General features: G+C 41.4%; 1 protein-coding gene across 2 annotated transcripts in view; it reads right to left on the bottom strand.

The window, feature by feature from the left end:
* The window catches only part of LOC311016340 (uncharacterized protein), a 48,021-nt gene extending 23,194 nt beyond the window's left edge, over positions 1–24,827 (bottom strand). For both annotated transcript variants that reach the window (XM_084013969.1, XM_084013968.1), the window contains exons 1-2: positions 24,470–24,827; positions 2,720–2,861 (exon numbers count right to left, since the gene is read on the bottom strand). In XM_084013969.1, coding sequence (XP_083870095.1) covers positions 2,720–2,861; positions 24,470–24,774 — 447 coding nt within the window. In that variant the 5' untranslated portion in view covers positions 24,775–24,827. The remainder of the gene's footprint in view (positions 1–2,719; positions 2,862–24,469) is intronic.
* Positions 24,828–25,377: the final 550 nt, after the last annotated feature.

The following is a 25,377-nucleotide window of genomic DNA, read 5'->3' as shown; positions in this document are numbered from 1 at the left end:
GCCTGCTGGAGAGAGCCCCACCCTTCCTCATTCTAAGGCTGAAAGGACGTCTTTTATCTACGGAGCCTTTATTGAAGCAGAATTCAGTTTGTATGGAGACTCATTCCAGCTGGTTTAGATAGAAACTGTACAGTGCAGCGGGTCAAAGGTGTCGTGTGATTGAATAAATACACGACCAGCAATCCGATATCTATTCCTCTGAACGGAGAGTTGAATGTGAGGACTTTCGGTAAGTTTTTCTCTGATAAAAAAACTTGTTTGGGCACTCGGTGCTGTCAAACATTCACATTATCCTGCTGAGCAAACTGCGGGTGGAGAGCGCCTGTGGCCGTGTGGTTTTCCACTTCAGCTCTGAACACATGCAGAAGGAAACACAGACAAACTGAATGGCTCGGAGAGCTCAGAGCAGGATACCGTACCTCCAGTTCGTTTCGACTCATTCACAAATCCACCGTGTTGAAGCAGAGTCAATAAAAAAAAAAACAGATGAATAAAAAGTATCCAAGTGTCCAAGTCTTGAGTGGCTGCCTGTCGTCCCTCGAGGGCAAAGCTTCTCGTACGAGCTCTCCACTCAGCAATACTCTTGTATTTACTCACAGCAATGACAAATGTCAGGTAGGTGGAGATATAGCACCACATCTGTGTGCATTATGGTCCGCTTCCTTATCTGTCACACAACTTCACTCTCTGATCTGGGCCGCAGATAATAATGATGAAAGGCACACACAGAAACAATGATTTGATCTTAATTACAGCAGTGAACTGGATCTGCCAGACTCCCTGCCCCAAGCCTGTCTTATTTAGACAGGGAAACGTACACAAGCATCACCTCCTAATGACTCCCACTGACACAAATATTCCTGAGAGCAGGTTTGACAGGCTTGAGTCCATGGAAACAGCCCATGACTATGAGATCCCATAGGATCATGTGCATCTTGTCTTAAAGGGGAAGTGCACCTTTACAGTCCCTATCCTATTTCAATCATGGAGTTATACAACTGTTTTTTTAGATCACACCCCGGTCATAGTATGCACCTACTTAACAATATGTGCCAGAAAACTATTTTTTTCGCTTCCTGGAAAACAAAATAGCATGCTTACATCAGGTGGTACCAACCAGTTTCAAGCAATAATATCATTAAATCCATCCATCAATCAAAAACAGAGCCAGAGAACGATCAAATCAAATCAGTCCCAACGTGATGTCCTGTTGCTTTCCTGTTTCACTCGGAAATACGTCACCATAAAGAAGACAGACACTCTGGACATGCAGCTAAACTTTAAAGCTTCTACAAGGAACTTTCATTTTGTGTTGATTTTGGCGGACCCTGTGGACAAAGGCAGTACTGCTTCTGAGCACCAGGGTCCGTTAAGAAAACCTTTAGTTTCAGTCTCTGCACAGTCCTGGTTCTGATTCTACCCCTTCCCTCCAGTAACACGACCTCGGCCTCCAGCAGCGACAGCATCGCCTCCCAGCAGAGCTTCAAGGTGAAGATCTGCTCCTGGAGGGAGGAGGAGACTCTACCGATGGAGCTCTCCACCTCCCAGCAGAGCTTCAAGGTGAAGATCTGCTCCTGGAGGGAGGAGGAGACTCTACCGATGGAGCTCTCCACCTCCCAGCAGAGCTTCAAGGTGAAGCTCTTCTCCTGGAGGGAGGAGGAGACTCTACCGATGGAGCTCTCCACCTCCCAGCAGAGCTTCAAGGTGAAGCTCTTCTCCTGGAGGGAGGAGGAGACTCTACCGATGGAGCTCTCCACCTCCCAGCAGAGCTCCGACTGCAGGTCGAAGTCGTCAGCTAAGCCGGATGTGGTTTTGTCTGGTGGTCTGGTTGCTGAAGGATCACCTGATGACCAGTTTAACTTTCCTCACAGTAAGTTACAAATGCAGAAAAATGGCCCCTCTGAGTCTTACACTGTTATTTATTATATCATTGTATGATTATCGCTGGATGTTATTATTACTGGATTATTACAGCTGATGCATTCATGTGACAGGAAGCATTTTACTGTTGTATTTGGTGACGGTGGAGATGATTTAAACGCTGTAAAACAGAGCATCACATTTTATAATCTCTTCATATGTTTTAAATACAGAAGCTTTATCGATAAATAGCAAATGGCTGTTGAATTCATGTAGCGGAGTTAAAGGTACAATATGTCACTATGTCCCTCAGAGATGTAGTGCATAATGTAGCACAAAATCAAGCACAAGTACCTCAAAATTCTACTCAAGTAGTTGGGATACCACTGGAATAAACGTTAGCTTTAGAAAAGTAACACATGTCAAAAGCAGAACAACAGTAACTAAAAGCTAAAACATACTTAAATTAAAAAAAAAGATTATTAAGATTATTATCGGAGATTTGTTTTTACAACAAATAAATGTTACTTTTATTACTATTAAGTTATTGAAGGAATTATTGCAACATAATGTGGGTAAAAACCTTCAAATAGATGCTTTTATCAAGAAATGATTTTAAAAGTTTTCCAGGTTCTATAGAAAACTATTATACTGCAGACACACACACACACACACACACACACACACACACACACACAGCCACACACACACACACACTCACAGCCACACACACACACACAGACACAGACACACACACACAGACACAGACACACACACACTCACAGACACACACACACACACTAATCCAGAACATCTGTAGTCTGATACGCTGATAATAAAACGTGTTGATAGAACCGACCTTGAAGAATTTGGAGGGTGAGGCCGGGCTGAGTGGTTGAGTCATGTCAAAGCTGATCATGGAGGTGGACTCAGAGAGAGGGTCCCAGTCCGACTCAGTCCGGAAACTGCACTCTGTGGAGACACTTATCTGGTCGTAGCTCCTGGTAGAGAAAGGCAGGAAACAGAGAGGGAGAGAGAGAGAGAGAGAGAGGGGGTGGGATGTTATGTCATTGGTCTTTGTTTCTGCTCTCAATGTACACGTTATGTTTTTGGGTGGTTATGGGGGAGGGGTATTACTTTTTTGGACTCCAAGTAAGCAGCCTGTGTATTAGTCATTTCTTTTAATAAGTGGATATGAAAAGGGGAATAAGGCGACCCTCCTTCCACGTATTTAGCACACCATCTTAAACACAAGGTGCTCTGTCGGTTCAAAAGTTACAGATAAGCACTTGTAACGGTTTCAATGCTGCCTTTGTGTCGAGTGGGAAAACACACAGAGGAGGCCGACAATATGACACTTGACGTACAATATTCACTCCCCGGAGGGAAAACCATCCTGCCAACCAATTAGAGTGCCATCGAGGATTGTAGAGCACGTGTGAGGATTTTTTCTTCAGCTCAAGTTTATCAGTTGCCTCAAAGTATTTACGGACCAATCACAGCCAGCCAATGTATAATGACACGCAGCACTGCAGCTTATCTCCAGAACAGAGCTGCTAAATCTGCAAGATAGTAGCATCATATGACACAACCGTGGCTTCAGCAGCACGGCAGGTGTGATGTCATTACATGTCCCGAAGTACAATACACCCAAACGTCAGCATTCACTCATTAAATGGGACATTAACCCTCTTAGACCAGTTGTGTCGTTTTGGGGGGAGATATCAGGTCAACAGTAGAAGTGGTTTACAGCGTTCTAGAAAGAAACCAGAAATATAAAATAATGAATTTATTGAATCAATTATGATGGACGTATATGAGGACCATGCCCATTCTCCATTCTGTCTCATAAGTTGTTGCAGCAGATTTTGGGTTGATACAATTTATGACAGATTTAATTGTAACTTTTATTTTTGCCACTAAAAATGATCAAAAAACCCTCCAAACGAGCACATGAAGACACCAAGACCCTGAGGAACACCACAGAAGAAGTCCGACTATGATTTAAAACGTTTTGACATTTTGAGATTTCTGCAAGAATTGCATTTTTTGGCGATACAATGGCGGGCATGTCTGCTCTGGAAACGGCTCAGAAATCCCGTTATCGTCACTATACAAAGGAAAAGCATCCGTCCTCTGAATGTGCTCGGCCTCTCGTTTGTGGGTTTACAGTTTCATGAGGCTGTGATTATCCTGGAGGTCACAACAGGTCATCTTATTCAGAGGTCAAGTTTCTCAGAATGGACAATGAAACGGCTACTGTGTGGACCTACATCATCACACATGGGCTCATTGGATTCACAAGAGTCTCAGCTTTTCCACTCAGACCACTTGTTTGAATTTCCAAGACTGTTCAGGGACATCAGGATGCAGAAAGATTCAAACCGCATGACTGCATTAAAATAGGTTCTGTTGGTACCCAAGAGTCTCCCCTTTACTGACATGCCCACTGAGGCTCACTTAATACTTGTGTGTCCCCATAGCAACCATTTTCATTCAAATATCTTGAGGTGAGAGGTCAACGGGCCGCTTTGAAAACAGCTGTTTTCAGTTTAGGGCTTTATTCAACTCCTTCCTGACAAGTTAGGGAGGCGTGGTTGATAATCAATCAACCAATCGATCCTTGCCTTCGATCCTTCACTCAGCTACACAATATTCTCACAGCAACACGACAGCTTAGTGTTGCCACCTGTGTGGCAGTAGTTCCCTTCAGTCTCCAGCCACAATCACCAGGACATGAACCTGTGCCGTGCTGTGCTTTGGCCACAAGGGGGCAGAGCTGCATTGGTTTTCCAGGAACAGCTTGGCTGGCAAAAACAGGTAGAGTCACCTGTGAAGTTGTGTTAGATAATGAAAGCAGTGTGCTTAGTGAATTGTTCTACTTTCAGACTGAGAGATCCGACGCTGTGTTTACATTCTTAATGCAGGCTGAGCTTCGGGATGAAGCAGCCACGCCTCACCTGATATGAACCGCCGTAGCTTTATGTTAAGCTCGCCAAAACAGGCTCATCATCTGATTGTGTACTTTACTGGAGCTATTAAAACCAGCCGGGACACCTTGTCGGTGTGTGTGTGTGTGTGTGTGTGTGTGTGTGTGTGTGTGTGTGTGGACGTGTGTTGCTGGAGACACCGACGAGCTACCACAGAAGAGAACTTTGGCCGGCGTTTCTATTTCTGACAGATTTTTTCTCCACGATAGCATCACAAGCGTGCAAGTTGAAGTCACATGTGCAGGTGAAACTTCAGGTGTGCAGTCAAGATCAAAAGGAAGTCAGAGTTGGAAGATGGGTGTGATCCCATCGCAGGATGGAGGTTTAATTAATCTCTTATTTACTACGGGATCACAGGAGCCGCAACAGGGGCCAAACCCAACTTCGGCCTTCGTTTTGATCTCAACTCTTCACCTGGAAAGTGTCGAGACTGCAGCAGACAGAGAGACAGACAGACAGACAGACAGACAGACAGACAGACAGACAGACAGACAGACAGACAGACATAAACACCTGGTAAAGTTAAGCCAGGCAGGTTTATATAGATTTATATATACAGATTTATACAGCACATTTCAGCAACAAAGCAATTCAAAGCACTTTACATAAAACATCAAAAGCCACAAAACATATAAGGACAGTTAAACATAATTAACAACAGTCATTCATTAATGAGCAGAGGGAATATCAAATAAAAACAAGCTAAAATAGAATAAGAGATGTATAAAATACAAGAATACAAGTGTAGTTTGAGAAACGATCTCATAAAAAGCAGCAGCATTTCAAAGAAGTGAGAGTTGCAGCTGACCTGTTTGTTCCACGTTTATGGAGCATAAAAACTGAACACTGCTTCGTCTTCATGTTTAGTTTTGACTCAGGAAGCAGACCTGAACTAGACCACCTAAGAGGTCTGGATGGTTCAGAGCAGAAGATCAAGTATTGAGAGGCCTGCACCTGGACCACCGTGGGACCTTATGTGCAGCAGTAACACATAAATCCTACATAATCAATACTTCAATTAAAATCAAATTACATTAATGACATCACTTTATTACAAGTGTGTTGAAATATCAGTATTAGAATTGATGTTTGGATACTTCATGCTGTCGATCTAGATTTCCCATCTGTCCTGAAATCACTCTCAACATCCCCCCAAGGAGCGTGCAGGAACTTGTTCAGCGTTCAATCAAATATGTCCACTGGGAATGAACGTTACAGCAGAGTGTGATCATGCTGATACATGTAGGGGAAGACAGTTAGCAGGCATCCAGCTCTTACCCTGGATTCATAACAGTCACAGTCCCGCCGTGTGAACGCATTTATATTACAGCAGGAGGATGCATATAGCATCAGGCCATTCATCAGTGTCATTCACATGAGACCACGATGTCTTACTGGAAGTTGCTTGGTTGCTTTGTGATCATAATGCTCTCTAGCAGCACCTTGAAGGAGAAAACATGAGCAGCCCAATCACAGCTATTGTAACATGTATTTATTGCAACTGCACTTTAAAGTCCAGTCATACTGTGCACGTGTGCTTCCATATGCAGATAATATCATGATATCCATCCAACAATCCAACTGCAACTTTAAGAGCGTGTGAGTGTGTCTAATTTTTAGCAGCCCAATCAAATGCAAAGGACTTGATTGAAATCCCTCTTGTAACTGAACACCACTCAAACATTCAGTTTGACTGGAGAATACTCACAGCCCAGAACAGCCCAGAACAGTACAGCTGTGACTTTAACAAATATTAATCCAGCAGAACGAATAAAAAGGATCCCGTATTGAGGCTTATGAGGACACTGTCATGTGTGTACTAGTTTTAGTTTCACAAAGGTTCGACGTGTGGAAGATAAACTACTTTGTTCGTCCACGATCCTGCTGCCTTGTAAGCACCTAAACTTCAAATAAAATACAATAAAAAGTCAAATAAAAGTGAAAACCTCCACATGGGCGTCACAGCCTTGCATGATGGGGGAAAGTGACCATGCACTCCGTAACCTTTGACCCCAACACAACCTTTAGGCCGACTACTTTAAAAGATGGCTGAAGGCCTGGTGTTGTCTTCGGGGTAATCGTGTCCTGTGCAACCTTACTGAAAGGAGCCTTTGAGAATAACCCCTGACCCTGTTCCAGAAGCACTTGGGTCTACACCCCCCCACAGCGCCCCGTCAGCATGCAACAAACCAGCTCCAACTTGTCTGAAGCTTCTCTTTGCTGACAGAAGCTCCACTGTTGATGAATGCTTGTTATGACTTACACCATGGTAACTGACCCTCATTGATTTTTGGGTGTACAAGTTGATTTTAGAGAAAATATTTGGTCTCATATATTGTTAAATTATTGTCCCTACCTTATTAAATAAAGCAAATAGAAAATAGGAAATCAATGCTCACATGGATTGTATTCCTTGAGTTGAGGAGGAGGACCATGCGATTGGTCTTGTATGTCCGTGAGTGAGTGAGTGTGCACATCCGTATCTGTCCACAGCTAATTTCTCATTCTGCTGCACCGAACTGCAAACTATTTTGGGTGTCTCGTCCTGGCTGCATGCTCAAAGACCTCTCAGGGTCTCAGTGACTTGTAAAACACCTTTTATCACCTGTTTCATACCGCTGCTGATCCTCACTCTCTACTCTCACCAGCTGCAGCTGAGTGCATCTCTGCTATTTGTGCCTGTCGGGGGGGAAACAGTGTGCTTGGCTAACAGCTAACAGCTAACAGAACTACTTAGTATGCTTAGTGAGTTTCATTTGGTTTTATCAAGGTAGTATGAGGTGTATCACACAATGATTTTCAGCTGAGTGCTTGCATACATCCCCGCTTGCTTTTGAGTTTGAATGTAATGTGTGTTACAATGATTTACAGCCCCACCGGTTGTTAGACCGGTGCATTAGTCACATTTTAATATGTGCAATGTTGACAAATTAGGTCAAACACATCAAGCTACAACCGTTTTGCTGCTTGATAAAAAGTCAAACTCCCATGATTCTTGTTTTCCTCATTAAGCCAGTATTTCTGTCAACCGGTGCAGACTGATCAGAGTGGGAGGGGCCTGCGGCGATGTTGGCAAGCCACCCAACCCGTCTTGAAACACAGAGCCTGTCGTTGCATTTTCTTTACTAGAGCTCGATATTGTTTATAGATAGACTCCTAACTTTGCTCCCAAAGTGCATCAAATTGACACAACTGACACTGAAATGTGTACAATTTAGGGTCAAATTCCCGTATATCTTTTTTTTCATATAGAGAAGTCCTTCCCACCTGGTTTCTCATTTCAAAAGCATAAACACCTTGACTCTGCTCAGGCACAAACCTCCACCAAACCTTAATCCACTGCAGCTTTCCAGCCAACTGGGAGAATAACACCATGCTGACACTGATGCCAAGAAAACGTTATCAACGCCGAGACTTCTTTTGTGGCTCAGGTAGAAACAGGCAAAATACACAAACAGACTTCAGGGCGCTCAGCAAACCTGCAGACCTGTGGAGCTATGACTCAAACAAGGGGTGGAAAGGATTCAACTCCTGACTCACCCTTTGTTGGGCATGTGAGGGCTATAATGACTCACCAGAGGTTGTTGATGGAATATACCTTGTTGTAAAGCAAGTAAACTAAGAGACTTCTGTACACAACAGGAGCAAACTGTGCTACAGAGATTGGACATGGCTGGCCTGCTGCCCCATGTCAGGACTCTCCCAAGGTCACGTTGCCCGATAGCAATCATGGAGCTGAAGTACAATGCAGCAAAAAGAAGAGGCTCATGCAACAGGTCGTTTCATGCTCAGACAACACAGCAGTGTTGAAAAAAGCGTATGCTTAGCAACGGACATTACAACTGTAAAGCAAATCAAGACACTGAAGTGCTAATGACAAGATAAAAATAGGCTCTAACGTGGCTTCACTGTGGATCCATACAGCCACTCTTTGTAGGAGTGACTGATTGGGGAGTGCCTGGAACAACTGCTGCAAGGCCAAGTGTTTGCAGCCCGCTGGTTGCTGCAGACCCCTCCAGCATCTGGCAGCCAGTACTTCCACTTGGAGCAATAACTGCTACGTTGGTGCACAACGGAAACAAGCCAACATGTTTGTGAATGCATCGAGACTTTTTCCTCAGCTGCAAACATAATGCATGTTTTTCAAAAACTACAAATGACAGTGTATTCTACGTGCAGTGCAGAGCCGAATGCATGTGCACGGCACAGTGCAGTGGACGTAACATGCATGCAGACTGTCATTGTTACAGGAAGAGAGCTGTGATGTCACCACAAGTACAAGTGGATGACAGTGACATGAGAGATGGAAACCCATCTTCCATTGTCTCTCTATCTCTCTCCCTCTCTCGTTTCCTCAATGCTCTATTTCATAATTCTCCTCATTGCTATGAACTCATTTCTGTCAGCCTAATTATGATGATGTTGACACATGACAATGCTCACAGGAAGTAAAAAAAAAAAGATTTACTATCTATCTTCATTTAGATACTATATTTACCAGATGTATAGAGAATATCTCATACTTTGACTTTGATATTCTCATTATTTTGATTTAGTAAGTCGACATATTTGCTTTTTCATAAAAGGAAAAATGTTGACTTCCCATACATATTTCACCAACTTCCCTCTCACTCGCTCCACAGCGCTCTCAAAGTTAGCAAGCAATCTCTACCAGATGTACTGGCAACAGGAAGGAAGAGGGAAAGGTAAAGCCTTGTGTGTTGTAGTAGTAGTTCGACTCCACACTCTGAAGTTGAGAGTATTTTAACTTGTATGTGCATCTAAAAGCCACTAGAAAAAAAAACTGGATTTCATTGCTTTAAAGCACTTTGGGATCCGGAAGATACAAACCCGATCCAAGTAAAACTATTCAGTGTAAAATAAAAAATATAACGTTCAAAGGATACTTAATTACCATTAATTGACAATTTACAGGTAATATAGATATCGACACATGGATCTGCATTCTTACAGCACAGCTTTCCACTCCATTCAGTCTACATCCACCCGTTCACACACACTCATACACTGATGGCAGAAGTGACGCCGACACATCAGGATCTGATCTAACTCACAGCCTGCGGGGGTAATTTGGGGTTCAGTGTTTTGCCTGTTTCAAGCAGAAATAAAAATGCAAAGTGAGTGGAGGAGCAGAAATGTGATGCACAGACGTTGAGGAAGATGAGACTGCATGTCAAAGCTTCCACAGCTGTCGTCGGCGTGCTGCAAAAACAACGAGGAACTCCAATGCTTTCGCAGCTCCTACAAACGTTCTTTACTGTGGAAAAGCTGGCGTCAGCCCACGCCTGTTGCCTAATCCCTACTGGACGTTGCTAAAAAAACACTCCTTGCAGAGTGCTGGAGGTGTGTTTGTGTGAGAACTGTGTGACTCTGCAGGAAAGTGCGTTCAGTATATTGTATATTTACTTATGCGTTTCAAACCCACCAATTAATACATGCGCATGGGTTCAATAGCAAGGTCATGTTTACTCTATAAGCCTCCCTGGCTGCTAGCGGCTCCCTCACCTGGACTGTAATGGCTGTTTGAGAGCCGACTGCAGCACAATTGGGCAACAATGGGCCGATTGTGCTGCAGTTGACACCCAGAGACCGCCGCATGTCAACATGCATCCAGCATGCAAATATTCACAGACAGAAAGAGAAATTAACATTCACACAATATGGAAAAACAACTTCTTCTTTCAGCATTCCTTGAACCTTCCAGAATAATAGCAGAATAACAGCTATTGAAATTGTGCATGAGTTTAATGACTAAACAAACAGAGCACAGGCTGTGTATTTAAACATCAACCCACATGGCACACACAAGCACACACAGTCACACCTGAGGACCTGAACGCCAACATGGGCTTTAGGGGAAAATAACATCCCAAATACAAGCTTCAACATTTTCAGGGCAAAAATCAAGCTGATGTATTGTAAAATGATCAACCCACACGTGTAACAACAACAACAACGGTTGCTTTGTCTTTACAGTTAGTAACACACACTAAAGAAGCTGGTGAGAAGCTGGCTCCGTGTCAGCATGACGTGGTGTTGGCTGTTGTTTTAGAGCGACTGCTGTGGAAGCTGTTATTTCAAAATCCTCTCATTATTATTATTCAAATCTCACTTTGTCATTGGACCTGTTTGCCATGACTGCTGAGCCAATTTATCAGGTGACATTCATGTGTTCCATTAAGGTCACCTGGTCAAATACCAGAATGTATTTGCACATACACAGAGAAACAATTGAGTAAATATATAATGAATATGATTCATATAGTTTAGTTTTTAATTATTATATAAAATTAATTATATATTTGGTTTATTAAAAAGAGAACCATGTATAGTATAAATCATAAATGTGTGATGCACAATTTGCTTCTGTAGTCACCATGAGACGATGAAAATGTATGATTATCCATATATTCATCAAAATATGCTTAAAAAATAGCAGCAAAACTTACTGCAGTCACTTTTGTCAAGGAACTATTTTTCATTGCATCACATAATATGATATGATATGAACATGATAGTTATGATTTAGAAATTCACCACGATATATGGGACCATATCTATATGGTTCAAGGTCAGTGAGAACAGAGCTGGTTGGTTTTGAAAGAGCTGACAGAGCTGCAGCTCCTCACATGGTCATGCCGGCTGTTCTCCTGATTTGTGGCTTTTACAGAAAAAGCTGGTTGCCCAAACACGTCTATTAGGGTTGTGAATGATAAACCGATGCGACCGGATATTCGGTTCAACAAGTGAGAGATACGGCTGCATCGGTAGCAGCCTCCTCAATCGATACGAATTATCAATGAATTCCTAGATGAATCGGTTATAGAGTCATGGATCGGGTATCGCGAGACTTTGAAGCGGTTGGCGGCATTACACCAGCGTCTCTAAAACAACGCGAGAGCTGAAGCTACCTGCGAAACGCCGTAGCTGCCTAGCTGGTATGAGTTATAAACAAGGGACAACACGGAATATGGAGGAGGTGGAGGTGGAGAGGCGGGCGCAGCACAGGGAGGCGGCTGCGACGCTGCCGTGTGACCGCAGGCACTCCACGACCGCACGTGAGAGACGGATGGCTTTGAATGTCAATCGCTTGTGTCTCAACTTGCGCCACAAGAGGCGGCCGCAGCACGGGTAGCGTCCACGACACTGTCCTGTGACCGCCAGCCAACGATTCAGCCAGACTTTTTTTGGTCCATGTCTAAAAATAAATACATTGACATGTGATTTTTATGTTCTGGTTTTTTTGGGGGGGTTTTTGCCAGTGCCATACAGCCACAATGCTTTGGGATATGTGGTATTTTACATATTTGAAAAAAAACTATTGTACTGTCACTTTCATAGAATTGGCTTCTTTATTTTATAAAATATCTACAACAAATATTAACCGTACGATTCAAATGCAATCGTATCGTTCTTACACTGTGTAGAATCGATTCAAATCGAATCGGTCTAGAATAAAAGGATATTGTTTTTGAATCGAATCGTAACCTGTGTATCTAGATGCATATCGAATCGTTTATCACAGAGAGATGTGCAACCCTAATGTCTATACTGGTCGTGAGGATCTAACTGAGCGAGTGACTTAGTGGAGGAGGGGCCAAGCCATTTAAAATGTTAGAAATCAGGCACAAATGCAAAAGTAATCAAACACCTCAATGCTCATTGAATTGTATTTCTCCAGTATCCTACAGTAAAGACATTTCAATAGATATTTGTCCCGGCCCTTTAAGAGTTTGTTTGCTGAAGGACTCAAGTGGTCTGATGGCTGATTCACCAGCTTGTCCCCAACAACTCATGCAATACACCCTATTAAGTTTGTAAACAATGGTGACCTACATTAGTGTGTACACAGTTTGGCAACGGAAGTTCGGCAGAGGGCAGCAACCTCCGATTTTGAAAAGTGAAGCCAACGCTAATGTGCCTTAAACTTGCATTCTCTCTGCTGACCATCAGGGGGCGAAAATAAGTCTGATTACATGGAAGTCTATGAGAAAATGACCCTACTTCTCTCTTGATTTATTACCTCGGTTAACATGTATTTGGTGGTGGGGGGGGGGAGCAGTCGCTAGATGCTTCCAACTATTTGTGCAAGTCTAGTGAGCCTTTGTTTCGAGGAGCCTTTGGGTATGTTACTTTGGTTTGACAATTATGGGAATTCCGGTTTTGATAGCTGGAATTTTGCACACTTGTGATGAGCTTTGCCACTTATTTTGATCAAAGTTTTGCTGTACTTTGGGTCAGAGGGTTGAACCTCATATCCTGCTGACCATAATACTATTCAATATTCCTCACTTTCATATGCCTCTTTCCTATTTTGGCAGCGTTTGATAAGCCTTTTAGGTTTATGCCAGTTATGTGGGGGTGGAGAGGCCGATTGGGTTCTTATTACAATGTTGAAATATTCGGTCATTAAGAAAGAGGCATTCATTTGGGATTACAGCATTTTGATGTGTATGTGGCCTCCATGTGGGAGTGTGTCTCCAGTTCCTGCAGGCTGCAGCCTGAACGGCAGAGGTGTGTCAGGAGTGGGATGAGCCCCACTTGAAACAAATCCTCCTCAATCCTGGTCTGCTCGCTCTCCTCCCACTAAGCAGGAGTTTGGTTTGGTTGGGTTTTGGGCTTTCCTGTATTCTACATTACATTTCCACACATTCCTGCAATCACCTCACGACTACTACTGATCTACACGTCCCATTACATTTGAGTTTTGATAAATATCAGTTCAATACGTTTGTTTACTTCAATCCACAGTGTCCACATCACGATTTATATCTGGAAGAAATTGCTGGGGAGCCCTTCATTCACAGTGATTGCACAAGCAGTTTGTTTTTAAAGTTCAGAGATTTTCAACTAGAAGTGCTCAGAGCTGCTAAAAACAAGATGCTGACGCTCAGAACAAAAAGGCTATACAGACCGTCAGTCTCTGAGTATGAGGGTAACTGTTCAATATGTCCATTTTTTTTGCTTTTGGCACAATGTGGTTTAAAACGAGATGGTCAAAACACCTGATATTCCCAAAATGGTTGACTGTCACAAAACACAAAGGGCCAAATATTACATCAATTAAATGTCAAAAAGGACAACAACACAAAACCAAATTAAAAATTAAACATTCAGCTTCAGATATCCATCAGAGCAAATTGTTGTAGCTGAGTGAGCACAACATGTAATTCATTTTTTTTGCTGGGGGCCTTGTTCAGCCCTAAAGAGAACAAATTCAAAATAATCTCTTTACCTTAACAAACACTCTATATAAGACTGTAGTTATACTGGTTTCAGGTCGATGCCTTTGAAGCCTTCAATTTGGCATATTTGGCGGTCACCATCTTGGATTTTTTGCAACCAGTGAAGGAAGTGACCATAATTTGGACTCCAGCAACCTTACTGGATCTGGATCCATCTGGCTTCTGGTGTGAAGCTTCTAACAAAGTTAGCTTCACAATTCAAGGTCAACTTTACAGCTAAGTGGTAAAGTCATCTTAGTAGCTAATTGCAATGGTAGCTTGGTAGTGTGGTAGAGATGCTGTGTTAGCCCCGCCCCCTAAAGCATCCCCTACTTTATGGTCTGTTTGACTTTAAATGGACCATAATGTACTAAATGAACATCATGCTGGATTGAAGTCTTGAAAAGATCGAGACCATAAACTCATGTTTACAATGTTTACTGAGATAATACATCAAGAGAGAAATAGGGTAATTTTCTCATAGACTTCCATGCAATTGGACTTCTTTTTGCAAACAAAGGAGACGCCACCTGATGGCCAGAAGAGAGATTGCAAGTTTAAGGCACTTCGGCTTTGGCTTTACTTCAGTCAGATGTACATAGCTGCACTGCTAATGTGTTTGAGTAAAGAAAGCTTCCTTAAAGCAGAGGCTTCGACAGTCAGCACAAACACAGGTCATACTACTTAATCATTGTTCTCAAAGACAGTTAAAATGCCTTCAACGCCTCCTTCTCATATAGTTGACCGATCTGTCACCAGAAGGAGGAGCCAGTGACATTCCTCAGAAACATTTAGCTCATAAAGACACAACAACAAAACAACCTCAAACTGCAAATTGAACTATTTTATTGACACCCATTTAAATGTTTAATAGAATAGGAAAAAAACAAAACAAAATAGAGACAGTGAAACTGCCAGAATCTTAAAAAACTACAAAAGTATACAAATGTTTCATACCGCCCAGCACTACGTTGAATATTATCATATTATTAACTTTCTTCTACTTCCATAATAGTTGAAAAGATCCAAACAAAGGTTGCAAAGCTTACAGAGAACTGTCAATGGCAGTCATTCTGTAACTATTCGTGAAAGATAATTACCAACTACAGTGTTGCTGGTGTGTATTTCTACTGAGCAAAGTGCTTGTGCTGTCACAGCTTGTTTGGTCTACATGTAACATATCGACCAATCAGTGGAAAATTCATTGTGATTGTTCAGTATAATCTTTTATCAATTGAAATTCTTTCGTTGGACGATTAAGGCAAGAACACTTCCTTCAAAAATAATTTGCATCTCTTCCATTTTAGATAACTTGAACCCGATTGTTGCACCAAGTAGTCAAGTTAGGAAACAATTTAAATCTAATGTACTGAGCTTTAACATGAATCTAACTGTCATTTACTATTAGTTTAAGATACTTTCAGGAACTTTAATTTTGTGTTGATTCTGTGAGGATAATAATGTTTCCGACAGTATGACAACCTAGTCCTGGTTCTGGTTCTCCTGTGCCTGCCTTTTCTCCAGTGTGACCAGCAGTATAGTCTGGGCCTCCAGCAGCATGATGTTGAAAACAGTTAAACGACTTCTCCCTGATGGTCTCGGTCATACAGACGCCCACAATCCTAGTATTAAATTGGGACTGTTTCCTAACCAGTTAAAGGTTCCTCACGGTAACTTTATTCATTAACTTTAGTTACACCAGCAGTTTCATTAGCTTATACAAGTTTCCCTGTTCCCTGGATAAATCAGCAGAGAAGCTCTCAGCAGCTGAAATGATCTGCAAAACACTCGTCATGTATTGTCTTGAATCTCAGTTTCGTCTCAAACGACCAGCGCTCTCGCTCTCTGCCTGCTCCTATAGGACATGTTTCATGTTTGTTTGCATGTGAATGAGGAGGTGTGAACAGGTGTGGCTCAGGTCAGGTCAGCCAGTCAGGTCAGCATCGCACACAAACACTTTCCCTTTCAAAGACAGTATGAGCCTCCAAAGCAGACAACATCTGTCTGGAGGATTCAGCTGTCATGACTCAGCAAACCTGCTCAACAGCCCAGCACTGAAGCCTTGTCAGTGTTATCTTAAATGCTACTGTGATAAGAAAGTACAGAAAGTGCATTTTAGTTGGAGCCCTCATCACCACAAAGTTGATCAAATTATTTAGAATTTGATACAGATACCTTCCTTTACATACTTTGTGTGAGTGAAAACCTCAGAGTCTAATTATGGACCAACTATGTTTCTATAAATGACTGCAGCTCATTTCTCTATTATATGAAAAATAGTTTATCATGTAAAGTTTCAGTATTCTTGATATTACAATTGATAATGTAAACAGTCTGTCACTGTGAATGAAAGGGGTATTAGTTAATCGTTAACCAACAAAAAACAATGAGCCAATGAAACACTCATTCTACTGCTGCTTGCACTGTTTTATTATGTTTTGCTTGCTCTTATGAATGTGATTGATGCTCTAATTGTTTGTATTGGTTTGATTTTGTACGGTGGCCTTGAGTCTTTAGAAAGGTGCCCAGAAATAAAATGAATTATTATTATTATTATTATTATTATTATTATTATTATTATTATTATATGATTATTATTATTAGTAGTAGTAGTAATTAGTAGTATTAATATTATTACCACCTTCTACCCCACCAAATTGTTCTGAAATGTCACGCTTTAAAGTCTCGAGCAGCTGGTGTGTGTGTGTGTGTGTGTGTGTGTGTGTGTGTCTGTGGAGAATATCTATCGCACTCTGTGAAACACAAAGAAGAGGATGATTGCAATCGGCTTATAAAGAAAACAGTATCCATAATTTGGATCGCATGTTAAAAAGTTTAACAGGAATTTTCAAGAAGCACAAAAGCAGTTCACCTAAGTTCACACTGTGCCAATGGTGTATTTGGGAGCTGCAGTGCTTTGAGCTAAATGTTAATGTCAGCATGCTAACATGCCACTATGACTATGCTAACATTGCTGTTAAGCAGGTTTAATGTTTACCATATTCAACATCTTAGTCCGTTAGAACACTAGCATTTACTAATTAGCTCTACACCATAGAATGTCTAAAAGAAGTGGAGAGAGTTTCATAGTTCTGAAAAGTGAAGCCAAAGCTGAAGTGCCTTACACTTGCATTCTCTCTACTGGCCATCAGGGGGCAACGCCACTGGTTGTAAAAGGAAGTCTGGCTGCATGGAAGTCTTATTATCTCAGTAAACATCGTAAACATGGTAGCATGGAGACCTGTCAATCAGGAGAGAAGTGTAATGCATTTCCCTGCACAGCTTCACCCTCTCATCCAAATATGGTCACTTCAGACTCCAAAAAAAGCTTTTCATATTGGAAATATTCTGTAACAAATGTCCGTATATGCAGCATCCTTTCGGGGCGCCCTGTGACCCAAACAGAATGTTCATTTACATTTCTGTGATTTTTTTTTTTTTACTTTTGATTTTTTACAATATGCCAGTATTTGAGTGAAAACTACGTCACTTGGGTTTGTAGTCTTTCTAATGTATTTTCTCAAAATGCAACGATCTTGATGTTCAAAATTATCTTTTAAATTGACAAACATCATATCTGTAATCCATGCCACAATTCATATGGGATCAAAGAATGATTTGTCCCATTGACTTCCTTACATATGTTTTCCAAAATTAGGTCCCATGGGGGTCCACAGGAAGGGGCGGGACTTAGCCGCTCTACTGCTATGGGACCGCAGGAATCAAATGTTTCAAACTCCACACCCAAACCTCGGGGACAGTCTAGAAATGATCGGGGCAGGAATCTGCAGCCTCTGCTGAAGGGTGTGATCGGCTTATCTAGTCCACTAGATTAGACTGTTTTGGGTGACTGTGTGAGCTTTTACCTACTGTTCACATATGGATAGATTCTCTCCAGATTCTGGAGGACAAAGGATTATCCCTTAGCACTCAAACGTGCAATCTACAAAGACAAACTGAACTTTTTGTACTCCCTCAGCATTATCGGTGAGTTTGAACAGGCTGTACTTCCCCCTGTTCCCTCAGTACATGAAATATTTCAAGTGCTCTACTGGTCAGATTCCAGCAAGTCACAGGGCTGGAAATACAAAGGCTCTGTGACGTATGTCATTTTAACGAGACATAAAAAACATGCCTCAAACTAAAGTGAGCTCATTCTCTCGAAAACGCGTTGTGATATAGCGTGTTGTTGTATCTGTTCCAGTGCAGATCAGAAAGTAGGGCCTATGGCTGAATGGTCCAGGTGTGTGTTTACTCAGTCCTCTACAAACTGACTCAGCAGGCCATGAGACTCAGAAATAGAGAGCCGATAAAGAGGTTTACGGTCTTGAAGACATATTCTAAAACTGTAAAAGCCTGTCAGCTTCTTTAAAAGCGTAGGTAGAATGTTTATGAGCTCAAAGTAGGGGTGCAACGGATCACAAAAGGTTGGGATTGTACCACGGCTTAGAGCCGATAAGCAGAAACAGGCAAATGGAACTATTGTTCTTCATTGCCACGACTTGGAAAAACAGTTATTGTAAACTATCAGAAATTCTAATTTATCAGTTTACTTTGCTTTAGTCATCTATAGTGATTATTTGTATAAAAACACAATTTGAAAGATTATTCAGATTTTTTTTCATTGATAAAATATCTTGGCATTAGTCGTTGATGATGTATTAGAAGTTGGTTAGCGCTCGTGTTTTTAAGTTAAACTGGTCACAATTTCATCTCTAATACCTACTTTCTCGCCCCAAAAATATATTTTACATGATTACATTGAATACATCATGATAACATTACAATTAACTCAATAGTCCTTTTTACTGCTGCCAACGTTAACTAGCTCTCCTCCACAGTAAGACGTGGAAGCATTAATGCAGATCTGCTGATCGCATATTTTACTGAATATCTGAATATAATAGTACGTACATGATCACGGATTATGGAAAAACACACACAGTGGTAACAAGTGTGAACTTGGGTTGTTAGTGTAATAACCGATCTGAAAACAGAAACAACTAATAACATGCAGGGAGGCAACTTGTTTATGGATTATGACACTTTTTCCTAATCAGTGCCGAGATAATTATTATTATTTACCTGCGACTGGTAAAATTTTAAGTTTATTTTTTATTGTGTAGACAATTACAACGGTGTATTAGCATCGTAACCTAAGCTAGCGGTAAGTTACGATGCTAACAACCGGCATTTATGCTAGCCAACGTCCCAGGAATGTCACATTTATCTTTCGAGTTGATACATCACAACGTGCCAAACAAAGCCAAATTGTCATCTTATGTGTGTTTATTGATCCGGTGTATTGGCTAAGCTAGCGGTAGCTTTCACTCGTTGTCATAGCAACGGTAATCATCCGAGTCAAGCTACGTGTTTACTTCCTCTATGACCTACCGCTAGCTTAGCCAAGCCACCCGATCAACAAACACCCATAAGATGACGATTTGGCCCATATAGAATTAACCAACAATAACCATCAACAGCCATCACCCTAAGGACCTTAGCAAAGTGTTGTCACACGTTGGGATGGATTAATTAAAAGATAAAAGCGACATTCATGGGAAGTTAGCTAGCATAAATGCCGGTTGTTAGCATCTTAATAAACTAGCAAATTTGCCACTTTAAAACTAGCAAATGGGCCACTTTAAACTAGCAAATTTGATTTGATTTTAATCTTAGAATATTGCCCACCTCTCGGCTCCGTTTTTTTTTTTTTTTTTTTCTCCGACAGTGGCCCTAATACGCCGTCGTAGAACAATACTTAATTAGAACACAGATATTTTAAATTAAGGAAATACCGTCTTGTTTGGATGATTTACTATTGTTTACCATAAATCTAATGTAGGGAGAGGCAGAGAGAGGGAGAAAGAGAATGACAGCTGGCTGAGCAAGATCGACTTTTAACAAGAGAGAGAGAGGCGTATGAATTTATGGTCTTTCAAGGCAATTTTTTGACAATGAAGTCAGGCAGGTGTTTTACCTGCTGTCTCACCTGGGGTGTTTTCTGGGTTCCTCCTCAGTTATTATTATTATTATTATTATTATTATTATTATTATTATTATTATTATTGTTATTATTGTTATTATCATCATCATCATTTTTGTTGTAATCATCATCATCAATATTATTATTTTCATTATTGTCATTATCTACAATGATCCTTAAAGCAGTGAGAAGGGAACATGTTGTACAACTGAAGCATGTTACCTTTTAGAAGCTTTTAAAGAAGCAGTCAAATTAACTACTAAATGAAAAAAAGCACTTTGTTGTTGTTCTCATTCTAGTGAAGTGAATGAAACATGTTCTTTCATTATCTCTATAGAATTGGCTTTTACTTTGTTCACTTTAGACTTGTCCTTTTTCACTGAACTCATATAAATCACTGGTTGTGCTCATTGGAACAGTGTGACAGTTAACCTGATAAGCAGGAACCTGTTGATCCTCAAGGCCCTCTTTGATCTGTTAGTTAGGTTTGCTAGAATAGATACACGCCTGAAGGACAACACCCATACATGTTTCATATTACATTTCTATAAGTTCACGTCAGAGATAACTGACCAGTGAGACTCGGTTGAGTGAAAGTCCAACCTCTGTACGGGGCAGTCCCAGCCCAAGAAGATAAAATGTGACCAGCACCCAGAAACGGGTTGTCTTTTAAGTGACTATCTATCAAAGAGTGAGTTAAAACAATGGTGGTTGATCACATGACCCACTAATGAAAGTGCTTGTTGCTGCTTTGCCCAGAAATAGGATCTCCATGTCTGTGGCCACATTCCCGCGCAAAATTCAAAATGTGTGATGCTTTTCACGTCAGTCAGCAGCGGTTGGTCTCCCAGGTGGAGCTACTCACAGAAGTATGATGCGTTTACTTGAAATCAGAAATCGGTAACTTCCAGCTGCTGAGTCAGGCTCCCTCTAGTCTAAAGTGTTTGACCAGGTACATTTCATTACTGCTGACTCACAATGGAGGATCAACAGGCAGGGAAAGAAGACCATTCAACTTCCAGTCCAAGAAAAAGAACCAACAAACTAATGGAAGTGAAGAAAGAAAGTCATCAAGAAGCAAAGTGACCATCAACGAGGGAAAACCACAGACCTCCTTTCAGTGTGGAGCATTTGAAGGCATCACGCAGATGAGAGACAGTCGACACTGTTGGTGAGGGAGATGAGTCCCAGAGGCTCGGCTACAGTTCCATCTACCGCCAGAGAGGTCGCTAGAAGCAACGCATCTCAAATCTTATGGACTGCCACTTTAAGTAGACATTGCTATTTCAATTTGCTGACAGAAATGACTGAAATAATGGTGAACAGAATCTTCATGAGATTGATGATATTTCAATAAACGTTCAATAAAACGTAAAAGTTCAATTTGGTCCACTTTGTAGGGGCATTAAATTATTTCTTCCTCCAAAAAACGGCTCGTCAGAAAAAGTTTTGAGAACCGGTTGAGAACCTTGTTTATTATCTGTTTAATATCTGTTTTTAATTATTTTTATGTGATGTTGTCTGGCAAAAAATGGGTGATTTAAATAAAACTTTCTATTGTGGAATGTAATTTTAGACTATGACAGTACACTTTCTAGAGAAATCAGAGCCAGTGGCCGACTCCACTACACAGACACTCAGGTGGAATTCATTGTTGGTTTTGATCTCTCAGGGAAACTGCTGAGAGTAATAATAATCATCATCATCATCATCATCATCATCGTCATCCCCTTACACCAGCTGGAAATGAAAGAATGTTTGCCAGCCATGACTGAGTGCCAGATGTTAATATGTCTGCTTCCACTCAAGTGAAAATCAGGGATTTACATTTTTGTCACATATTTTTGTCATTTCTGCACATCTGCAGTGGTGTTTAACGTTTCTCCCAATCGGTTGGATGTGTGAGTGGGCAACAGTTTGACTTTGAGTTTGTTTTCCTCTTGCCACCACAGAAAGCAGTCAAATAGGACAGTTTTGGTTTCTAAGGACTTCCTGAGTTCCTGATGTGATGGAAATGTGTTGACCTGCAGATGTTTGGGAGGCAAAGAGCAGTTAAAACCACTGCCTGAGTATTATGAGTGTATCAGTAAACAGAGAACATTGATTTGACTCACTCGCAACACCAATACTCAATATTATAAATAATCAGATAACCAGATCATTAGAGTGAGATAATTAGATTTTTCTGATGTGTCACGTACGCATGTGTCTGTATATTTACTCAGATCCAGACCAGAGTCCTGCTCCAGGATCAGGATTTGGGGTTCACTTCAGGTTTAACTGTGTTCACTCGTACAGTGGTTCACTTAGGTCACCATGGTAACTGATGCTGCCTCCCTGACCTGCTCTGTAGCAGGTTATGTTCAAGTGTGTATTGTATTAAATGTACGTGTTATTATGTATTCATATGGCGTCTATGACGATATTTAAATCTTATTCTATCTTCCCCGGCGATGTAAATCAGTATAAATTCTCTTGCCACATATTCATATCTTCTCTTCAATTATGAGCGTCATCTTGTAACCGCACTCCAAAGAGATGAAGGAAACCTTCTTAACCCTTTGAGTTATGTTTTTATATATATTATATGTTATGTGGTGTAATTAGAGGCCCTGGTGGATGATGATATTAGAAGTCTGTTCATATACACATTCACACAACTTCTTCGTATTTCTCTGATATTATAGTTCATAAAATAAGTTTCTCTACTGACAGTAGACTTCTCCATGTTTGTGATTGGTCATATGCTGTAAACTCTGCCCCTTTTATGTGAACATGCTCACAGCCAGACAGAGAGACCCTGGTGGAGTTAATAACCACGGCCGTTGGACCGTTTAGCAGGATCACATCTGTGAAGCCAGATAACCTGAAGTCTCTGGGTCTCGTCTCAGACACATCAGGTTGATTGAGCCGCATATAACTGGACTGAACAGGGACATGTGTAATACCTGCACAGCAGGTTTTTCATTTCAACAACAGATGTTATGCAGTGCTCGCCCTCCTCATATCACAAGAGCATCTAGTGTGTGTTAATCTGAGCCAACGTGACAGCAACGGCTGAGTCAGAGGCGGATCTCAACTCACAAACACTGGTTTGCATGCAGGACCAAATGAACAAACTGGAAGAAAACAAAAAAGAACTGGAAATATCTGGGCTAAATAAAGCGCTGGAGATGTCTGTCATTATTGTGACCACTTGAGGTTGACCCGAGTATTTTTTGAATCCTTGATTCATCCAGGGAAGAGTGACTCAGCGAGGGTTCCCACCAAGTGTTGCGCTGCAGGCCAGTGAGCAAGGTTTAGAAAGGTAGAGGTCAATTGCCTTGCCCCAGGACACTACGGCAGAATGTTGTCAGTCTGCGTTTCACCTTCACGTCCAACAACAAGATGTGTTAAATAAAATGACCTGCACAAGGTGAAGTCACATAAGAGCAGCTGGAGTGTGACAGGTCGACCCGACCCCCTCCTCCGTTTTCTAACTTGACTCAACGAGCTGAGCCGTAGCTCGGAGCCATGAGGTTAGGTTTCAGGAGCGCCGGGGGGAACAGTCGCTATGTGACATGTTTCTACACACACACTTCACCGCTTCAATCAGTCCTGTCAGCCGGTGAAATACGGTGCACTGGTTTAGAGAGCAGGGAAGGACTGCCAGAGGCCAGTATGGGAGTTCCCAGCAGGGGCCTATTAGCTTTAGCTTTCACTTGCTCTTATATATTATTATATAGGGTTGTGACGATATATATTAAAAAGAAAAACACTCACAATAAATTCATTGCAGTTTAGCTCACGATCATAAACAAGTAAAAAAATAAAGCCTGATTTAAAAGACTAAAACAAAAAAGAATTACACAATGTTGCTTTTTAAAGAAAAATGTATTGATGTATATTTTTCTGATGATCTTCAATTTAAAAAAGATCAATTTGTGATGCAGTAAAAAGTCCTATTGACTAAATGTGAGGTAAACTGATTCCAGTGTGTTTAAGCATGTTTTGATGATTGATTGTATAATATTGTGAATCCAATTACTTTGTCCAGAATAATCATGACATGTTTTGAGAGCTGCTATATAAATCAATGTATTATTCATCATATGTTTTATAATTTATGTATGCACGAAGATATTTTTAAGAGCATATCGGGATAATGAATAACAATTACTTTGGCCAGATATCTTATACACACACACACAGATTATATTTGACAACAAAGATGTTCTGGTTGTTATTTGAACTAAATCGGGGATTGTGGTATCTGTGGTGGCTAAATGAGCTCTGTGTAGCCTGGTTTAAGTCCATACGTTTATAATAATCATATTTACAGATCAACATGTATTTTAAACATACACAGACAGGGGAAACACTGATGAATGAACTTGTTTTTCTCTTACAGGTGGCTGTTGAAGCTGTCCAGCTCATCGGGGAAGAACACCTCTCCTCCTCCTCCTCCAACAACTTCTTTGCGCTTGGATTTCTTCCGTTTCAGCTTGAACGACAACAGCCGCTTCCCCTTCTTTTCTTTGGGGGAAACGAGTGAACCATCCCCCGGGCAGACGGGACCGGGGCTCGCCTCCCCGGTCCCCGGCATGTCTCTGGGGCTGGTCGCTGCTCCATCTCGGGGGGCGCCTTTGCTTTCTTTGTCAGGTGATTTTAATTTAAACAGATTCTTTACTTTCAGGGTGCTGGACTTACTCATGGTGCCTGGAAACGGCGCGCGCGTGTTCAGGGAGCGCGAGCAGGGAAATAAAACCTCGAGAAGAGTTGCCCAACTAATAGCTGCAGGAGAAGGAGGAGGAGGAGGGGAGGAGGCGGAGGAGGAGGAGGGGAGGAGGAGGTGGGGAGGAGGCGGAGGAGGAGGAGGGGGGAGGAGGAGGGGAGGAGGGTTCACCGGTAACCTGCAGAGCGAGTCGGCGCAGGGCTTGCCCACACCGGCTGCGCGCGCGCACCAACAGGTAGGAGATAAGGAACAGGAACACTTCCGACCAGAGACCTTCAGAATAAAATGTATCCAGTCCAACTCTAGTAGATCAACCTTCCTTTATATACACCTCTGGGAAAAACTAAGAGACCACTTCAAAATGATCACTTGATCTGTTTTTATATGTATAGGTATGTGTTCAAGTAAAATTCACATTTTTGCTTTATTCTAGAAAACACCTGACAACAATTATTCCAAAATGCTTATACAATCAAAATGATATTTACTACTTTTACTTTCAGTAAATGACAACTGGTCAAAATAACAAAATAAATCCAGTGTTTTCAGACCTCAAGTAATGCAAAAAATAAATAAATATAA

This window comes from Eutrigla gurnardus (assembly GCF_963514095.1).
Source record: "Eutrigla gurnardus genome assembly, chromosome: 7".
NCBI lineage: Eukaryota > Metazoa > Chordata > Actinopteri > Perciformes > Triglidae > Eutrigla > Eutrigla gurnardus.
Note: the sequence above shows the minus strand (reverse complement) of the source record. Positions and strands in the feature narration are given on the sequence as shown.